Genomic DNA, 8,047 nt, shown 5'->3' on the forward strand with positions numbered 1-8,047 from the left:
CTATGCAGCCTAGGACCCTCGTACCTACGGGACCGCCTCTTCTGGTATGCCCCACAGAGGACCTTAAGGTGCATAAATAACAACACTTTTGAAGTCCTGAGCCCCAAGCAGGTTAGATTGGCCTCAACCAGGGCCAGGGCCTTTTCAGCTTTCGCCCCAGCCTGGTGGAATGCCCTACCGCAGGAGATCAGGGCCCTGCGGGATTTGACATCTTTCTGCAGGGCCTACAAGATGGAACTGTTCCACCTGGCCTTTGGGCTGAACCTCTCATATGGGATTTTGTATATAAATTTTCCCTCTGCTTTTTTTGCTGGCCCATGTAGGACCAGCATGGATAGTTGGCCCCGGTGAATAGTTGACGTTTTCTCCCCTTACGGCTTTAATTTATAGGCTACCACTAACATGAGGCTGCATTTTAAGCTGCGTTGTATTTTTTTTTTTTTATAAGATTTTTATTATTTTCCAATAAACAAGAGAAACACATAACATAACATAAACACCAACATTAACACCATAAAAACACATTACATAAATACAATCGACATAGAAAACAATTAAAACAAAACCAAAACCAATACATACCTAAACTGGAACACCAATCTATCTCTTACTACTTAACAAAATCTAATTTCTAATCTTCTAAAGGGACCTCCCCCGCTTTCCCTCCTCTGCCTTCAATACTAATATACTTTGGTAATATCCATTTTTTAACATTACAATTCATTGTCCAACCTTTTATAATATCATAAAGACTTAACATCTTATAGTATCATGAAATAATTCTTAAATCAATCTTATACTTCTTTTCACTTAAGCTGCTGCTATTAATCAGTTACATATCTCTTCACTAATTCAAAATTCCCAAAATCGTAGCATCAAAATCTTAAAACTTAACATCAAAATCCTAAAATCTTAACACACTATCTTCAGGGTACCATAAATCCATCCTAATACAATTTTTATCATTTTCACCCTATTCCCCTTCTCACCATTTTTCTGCTCTCTCCCATGCCCCCCCACCAGTCATCTTTACATTTCCCTCTATTGTCCTTGTTCAGTATCATCTTAAAATTTATAAATCTCCTCCTTGGGCGCCTCAAGAGGCACCAGCTCTCCTCTCCCAGCAACTCCATTTCGCAATTTTGATTTCCTTCCACTTCTGTCTTCAAAAATCTTCTTAGCTTCATCTCTGGACTCCCACTCCAGAGACTGAATCTCGTAACTCCAGTCAAAACATCAGCCCTGTGTCTCTCACTACGCCAGAGCCGTCCATTTACCTGGGGTTGCTGAATCAATTCGTCCCATTTCGCCAGCACCTCCCCCAGTTCCCTGGAGAAGTCTACTTCCAAATTATCAAAATTTTCCCAGATCTGGCTGGTCTCTCCTGCTCCACAACAAATTTCTTTGAAATTACGTCCTAACCAGTTCATTTTCCGATTCACAAACTCCAATTGCAGAAGGATTGTTCTTTGTTCCTGGGTAATACCCGGATCTAGAATCAGTTTAAAAGCGAAAGCAAGCATGGTTGGAGAAAACAAAGGGTGTCGAATGTCAGTTATTTTCCATCTTGCGTATTAGTTTTCCAGCGCCATTTTCCCTGAGACAGGGTGCCAAAATTAATTCCAAAAGCCACAGAAGAGATATTTCTAAAATCTTCAATCCCCCAAATTGGGATTTAATCCATCTTCTCTGTCAAAGTGCTTCGTAGCAACATTGTGTCTAGTGATACAGCTGCAGCCGCTTGAAGCTTAATTACCTCCTCTGCACAACAAAGGAGAGGGACGGGCTTCCTTTTAACATCCCTCCCGGTTGGCAATTATTCAAATGTAAATCCAATTAGTCCCACACTTACTGCAGCCGGGGTTCTTCTTTTTTCTTTGAAGTTAGCAGGAAAAGCTTGGTGCTCAGGTCTGGCAGAATTGCTGCTTTGATCTCCCGGGGGGGTGCATCCGCCTCTTCAGTCCCGTGTCGGTAGCTCCGCTCGCTTGATTTTCCCCCCTTACGAGGGTCAATCAAGAGCAGAGACGGCACGTCTGGGACCCACGAGGCCGCGGTCCACGGGACGCTCTTCCCGTGGCTTTAAGGGGCCCTTGGCGCAGACAAGGAGACCCCTAAAACCCCCCGGGGACTGGAACTGACTCAGCTCCGCTCCGCCATTATCCGGCACCAAACCGGAAGCCGCATTTTAAGCTGCGTTGTAAACTGTATTCTAACTTATTTTTAAGCAACTGTTTCTTTGGTTTTTTGTTTTGTTGTGTTTTGTTTTGTTTTTAATGTTTTTACTGTATTTATATTTGGTGTTAGCTGCCCTGAGCCCGGTCTTGGCCAGGAAGGGCGAGGTATAAATAGAAATTTAATAATAAAAATTTAATTATTATTATTATTATTATTATTATTATTATTATTATTATTATTATTATTATTATTTTATTTATACCCCGCCCATCTGGCTTGGTTTCCCCAGCCATTCTGGGTGGGTTACAGCACATAAAAAATTGTAAAAAAAAAAAAAATTAAAAATTTCCTGATACAGAGTTGCCTTCAGATGTCTTCTAAAAGTCAGATAGTTGTTTATTTCCTTGACATCTGATGGGAGGGCATTCCACAGGGTGGGTGTCACTACCAGGAAGTCCCTCTGCCTGGTTCCCTGTAACCTCATTTCTCATAGTAAGGGAACCGCCAGAAAGCCCTTGGAGCTGGACCTCAGTGTCTGGGCTGAATGATTGGGGTGGAGACACTCCTTCAGGTATATTGGGGCATGGCCATTTAGGGCATTAAAAGTCTGCGCCAACACTTTGAATTGTGCTCAGAAACGCACTGGGATTGGTGTTATATGGTCTCGGTGGCCGCTCCTAGTCACCAGTCTACCCGTCGCATTCTGGATTAGTTGTAGTTTCCAAGTCACCTTCAAAGATAGCCCCACGTAGAATGCATTTCAATAGTCCAAGCAGGAGATAACTAGAGCATGTACCACCCTGGTGAGACAGTCTGAGGGCAGGTAGAGTCTCAGCCTGCATACCAAATGGAGCTAGTAGACAGCTGCCCTGGACACAGAATTGACCTGCACCTCCATGGACACCTGTGAGTCCAAAATGACTCCCAGGCTGTGCACCTGCTCCTTCAGGGGCACAGGTACCCCATTCAGCACCAGGGAGTCCTCCACACCTGCCCACCCCCTGTCCCCCCAAAACAGTATTTCTGTCTTGTCAGGATTCAACCTCAATCCATTAGCCACCATCCATCTCCCAACAGCCTCCAGACACTCACACAGGACCTTCACCGCCTTCACTGGTTCTGATTTAAAGGTAGAGCTGGGTATCATCTACATACTGATGAACACCCAGCCCAAACCCCCTGATGATCTTTCCCAGTGGCTTCATATAGATGTTAAAAAGCATTAGGGAGAGGACGGAATCCTGAGGCACCCTGCAAGTGCGAGCCCAGGGATCTGAACACTCATCCACCAACACTACTTTCTGGACACGGCCCAGGAGGAAGGAGCGGAACCACTGTATAACAGTGCCCCTAGCTCCCAGCTCCTCTAGACGGTCCTGAAGGAAGTCATGATTGATGGTATCAAAGGCCACTGAGAGATCCAGCAGAACTAGGAAACAGCTTTCACCTTTGTTCCTAGCCTGCTGGAGATCATTGACCAGAGACCAAGGCAGTTTCATTCCCATGATGAGGCCTGAATCCTGACTGGAAGGGATCCAAATTGTCTGCATTCTCCAGGCATGCTTGGAGTTGTTCAGCAACCACCCGCTCAATCACCTTGCCCAAGAATGGAAGATTTAAGAATGGGCGATAGTTGGCCATATTAGCTAACATATTAGTTAAGATTTAAGAATGGGTGATAGTTGGCCATATTAGCTAACATATTAGCTAAGATTTAAGAATGGGCGATAGTTGGCCATATTAGCTAACTATGCATTAATGGTAACTAAGATACAACTGTGGAGGAAATGTCACCAGCTTGAACCCAAACATGCCATTTTGCTAACTGAAGATGGGTTTGCACACTGCCAGAATCACATGGTATCTCATCTCCACTGCATTATTTGCAGGTGAGTGTGTGTGGCCTATGCCCTACCCTCTATACCACATTGATTCAAGCAGGTCTTACCCTGTCTTTTTTTTTACTGGTGTGTGGGTGTTTAAAATAGCAACTTCTAATATACTGGCCAATGAAAAGGAACTCCATAGTACCACTAACTTTATGAAAAGCTTATCAACCAACCACACATCCATCAAGAAAGCAGGAGAGGTCTGGGGGTTATTAACAGATACGAGTTTTTGGGAGAGAGTTCAGCTTCACAGATCAATGGGAGAAAATGCACTGGTTTTTCAACTGGCCCATAGCCTTCTTCATGTCCTGATTCCTGAGAGTATATATGATAGGGTTGAGTGCAGGGGTGACTACAGTGTAGAATGTGGAGGCTATTTTGTCCACACTGGTGCTGGAGAAGGGTACAAGATAGACAAAGAGGCAAGGCACAAAAAAGAGGCTTACTACAGTCAAGTGAGAGCTACAGGTGGACAGAGCCTTCCCTCCACTCTCCTTGAAGTGGCCTTGAAGGCTGACCAGGATGACACCATAGGAGATAAGCAAGATAAGGAAGCAAATCAGGGAGAGGAGACCACTGTTGGCTGCCATGAGTATCTCAGTGACATAGGTATTGACGCAAGCCAATTTGACCACCTGCGGAACATCACAGTAGAAATTGTCCAGTTCATTCGGTCCACAGAATGGGAGTCGGAGGACCAGGATGAGCTGGGTGGCAGAATGGATAAGACCTCCAATCCAGCAGGATGCAAGAAGTCTCATGCAACGTTGGCGGTTCATTGTGGTTGTATATCTCAATGGGTGGCAGATGGCCACATAACGATCATAAGCCATGAGAGTGAGAAGGAGCATCTCGCTACCCCCAAAGAAGTGAAGGAAGAAGACTTGGGCCATGCAGCCTCCATAGGAAATGGTCTGGCCATAGCTAACCAGGTCTGCCACCATTTTAGGCACAGCCACAGAAGCCAAGGAAGTATCAAGAATGGATAAATTAGACAAGAAGAAGTACATGGGAGACAGCAGGAGGCGGGGCTCTGCATGTACAGTCACCACAATGAGGAGGTTGCCCACAAGGGTTGCTGTGTAGCTGGCAAGGACCAGGACAAAGATAAGGAGTTGGATGGAGTGGGAATGGAAGAGACCCAGGAGCACAAACTCAGTGACACTGGAAGCATTCATGGAGATGGCTGGACCTGGGTGGGAAAGAGGCAGGAAAGTGTTACTATCAGCAGCTCTAGACACTCTATTCCATACTGTTCAAAGACAGCACAGAACAACTTACTTTTGTGATCTATAAGTATTACAATCAAAAATGACATCATATAATTATATTCAGTAAAGTTAATTCATTTTATTGCATTGCACAGGGACATATTATTACAATATATCTATTTAATGGATTATATCACAAAATATACACTCAATTAGACAGGGCATCCTCCAAATCAGGAAGATTCAGTCAAGTCTTTTCTGCCAAACCAGCCATGAGGAGACTAATATTAGAAAAAGGCAGGTGGAATTATCATCCCCAATGCACTGTAGTCTTCTGGGGAAAAACAAATATGCAGAATTTCATTAATGCTTACAAACACAATTTCCAAGGAGTTTTTTTTTTTTTAGCATAACTTCATAGTGAGAAGTTCCTTTTGCAAGGGAGACCTGAATCCAAATGTTGCCATGTGCCAGTATTTAGAATTCTAGCTAAACCATTCCATTTCCCTCTCACCATTGTTTCCTTACATGACCATTGTACGCTCTGATGCTCTTTGGCTTGTTTAGAGGGTCCCTCCCACCACACTGTGGAGCTTCTTTCCTCTTCTACAAATTTCATGCCTAGATCTGCTCTCCCATCCCTCTTGTGCATGGCTGGTGTCATCTGACTATATAATGAATGGCACTCAGCCTAAAGTTCAGGGAATGATAATAGTTAATTTCCCCTATCCACTAGGATCAAATTATACATTAATGGAAGATTCAAAACTCAATCTTCAATTAATCTTTTCCTCCCCCCCAAACCCCCCATATCAGCCCACCAGCCCCCAGATCATCAGTTTCACTCAGCCCTGAAGCTATCATCAAAATGCATTTGCTACTGAACCAGCTAAAGACTAAATATATGACTCAAGATATACACACATCAAGAGATTGATGCAAGCAGGGCTTTTTCCAGTGGGAACTCACCAGAACTCAGTTCTAGCACCTCTCAGGTGGGCGCCATTGTCATGATAAGAGAACAAGGGAGGCGTTCATGGTGAGTTTCGGCACCTCTTTTTCTAGAAAAATAGCACTGGATGCAAGTAATTCTTTGATTCAAGTGTCTTGCACTGTTGCGAGCCTTTCCATCTCTACACAGAAATATATCCTATTACATTCAATAGGACCTACTCCCAAGCAGTGTGGATAGGATAGAAGCTTGGATTATCTGATGGATAAATAATTCATTGTCAGTTACCAGTAAATGCACATTAAATTAGAAGCTGTATATATTCCGTAATTGTTTGGTGGCCAATTGTTATTTTGCCAAAATGAAAGCTGGGGAAAGTTCTAATTCAGGTGCTTGATGCAGCAGATTCATGTACATGGGGACATAGGAAAGTGTTCCATGCCAAGTCATGGCATTAGTCCACTCAGCATTGGTTCACCAGGGATTTTTCCCCCATCCTTACCTTGAGATGCCAAGGAAAGAACCTGTGGCCTTTTTCATGAAGAAAATATTCTTTACAAGCACATCCTAACAACCGATGTCAGCATTATCAGGTTCAGAGCAATATGTCATCCCAACCACAGCCAAGACCTAGCAATGCAGTGACACTGCCCAAACAACCCTGGGGACACTGAACACACTCGGCTCCAAATATCTTATTTTCAGTGAGCATTATCCCTCAATACCATCTTCTCACTAATGGTAAGACATACATCAATGGCCTAGTGCCCCAGTCCCCAAATGAAGATCCCCCCCATCTCCAGCAGCTTGAGAAGATCCTGCAGCCCCAATACACAAACATCTGGTGCCCACTTAAGAAAACCTTTCATGGCTTCAAGCCTCCCTTCCATTTCCCATGTACTGTTTTTTTTATTATTATTAACCAGCATCGATCTCTCTTAGAATATTCTCCAGGGTTGTTTGTCTCCTAAGATAGCACTGCTGGGATGAATAAGGATTCAGGGCAAAAGTGTTAAGCATAGAGGAAAAGAGAGGGGGGGAGAGGTCCTTTTGGAGGGAAGGACCATAGCTCAGTGGTAGAGCACTTGCTTTTCATGCAGAAGGTCCCCATGTTCAATTCCTGGCAAAACCAAACAGGGCTGGGAAAGACTCCTGGTCTTAAACCCTGGAGAGGAGCTGCCAGTCAGTGTGGACAATACTAAGAAAGATAGGCCAATGGTTTGCTTTAGTATAGGTCTGCTCCCTATGTTCCCTCTGCTCCTGGTCTTCTTGGCCACAACAAGACCATCAGAGCTTAAGAGCAGGCAATACATTACTCACAAGAGAATCAAGTCAGAAATTTTGAAATCCTGATCCCCAGCTTTTCTGTTCACTCTTAAGCAAAAGCATAGGAACTGGCCTGTCTTCCTGGATTCAACCAAAGGTCCATCTAGCTGAGCAGTCTGTTTACAATAATGGGCAGGCAGATTCCTCCAAAAGCTGCCAAACACAGCATTTTCTTTCCAGCATGGTGTAGTGGTTAAGAGCGGTAGACTCGTAATCTGGTGAACCGGGTTCGTGTCTCCGCTCCTCCACATGCAGCTGCTGGGTTACCTTGGGCTAGTCACACTTCTTTGAAGTCTCTCAGCCCCACTCACCTTACAGAGTGTTTGTTGTGGGGGAGGAAGGGAAAGGAGAATGTTAGCCGCCTTGAGACTCCCTTGGGTAGTGATAAAGCGGGATATCAAATCCAAACTCTTCTTCTTCTTCTTCTTCTTCTTCTTCTTCTTCTTCTTCTTCTTCTTCTTCTTCTTCTTCGTCCCTAATCTCTGTTCATTCCT

At 44.1% G+C, this 8,047-nt stretch overlaps 1 protein-coding gene across 1 annotated transcript; it reads right to left on the reverse strand.

Moving 5' to 3' along the window:
* Window positions 1–4,318: 4,318 nt before the first annotated feature.
* On the reverse strand, window positions 4,319–5,266 carry LOC117058996 (olfactory receptor 4Q3-like). Its single transcript, XM_033170435.1, has one exon. It carries the CDS (start codon window positions 5,240–5,242, stop codon window positions 4,319–4,321), a length of 924 nt encoding a protein of 307 aa, XP_033026326.1. The 5' UTR covers window positions 5,243–5,266.
* Window positions 5,267–8,047: the final 2,781 nt, after the last annotated feature.

Source organism: Lacerta agilis, chromosome 14 (genome assembly GCF_009819535.1).
Source record: "Lacerta agilis isolate rLacAgi1 chromosome 14, rLacAgi1.pri, whole genome shotgun sequence".
Lineage (NCBI taxonomy): Eukaryota > Metazoa > Chordata > Lepidosauria > Squamata > Lacertidae > Lacerta > Lacerta agilis.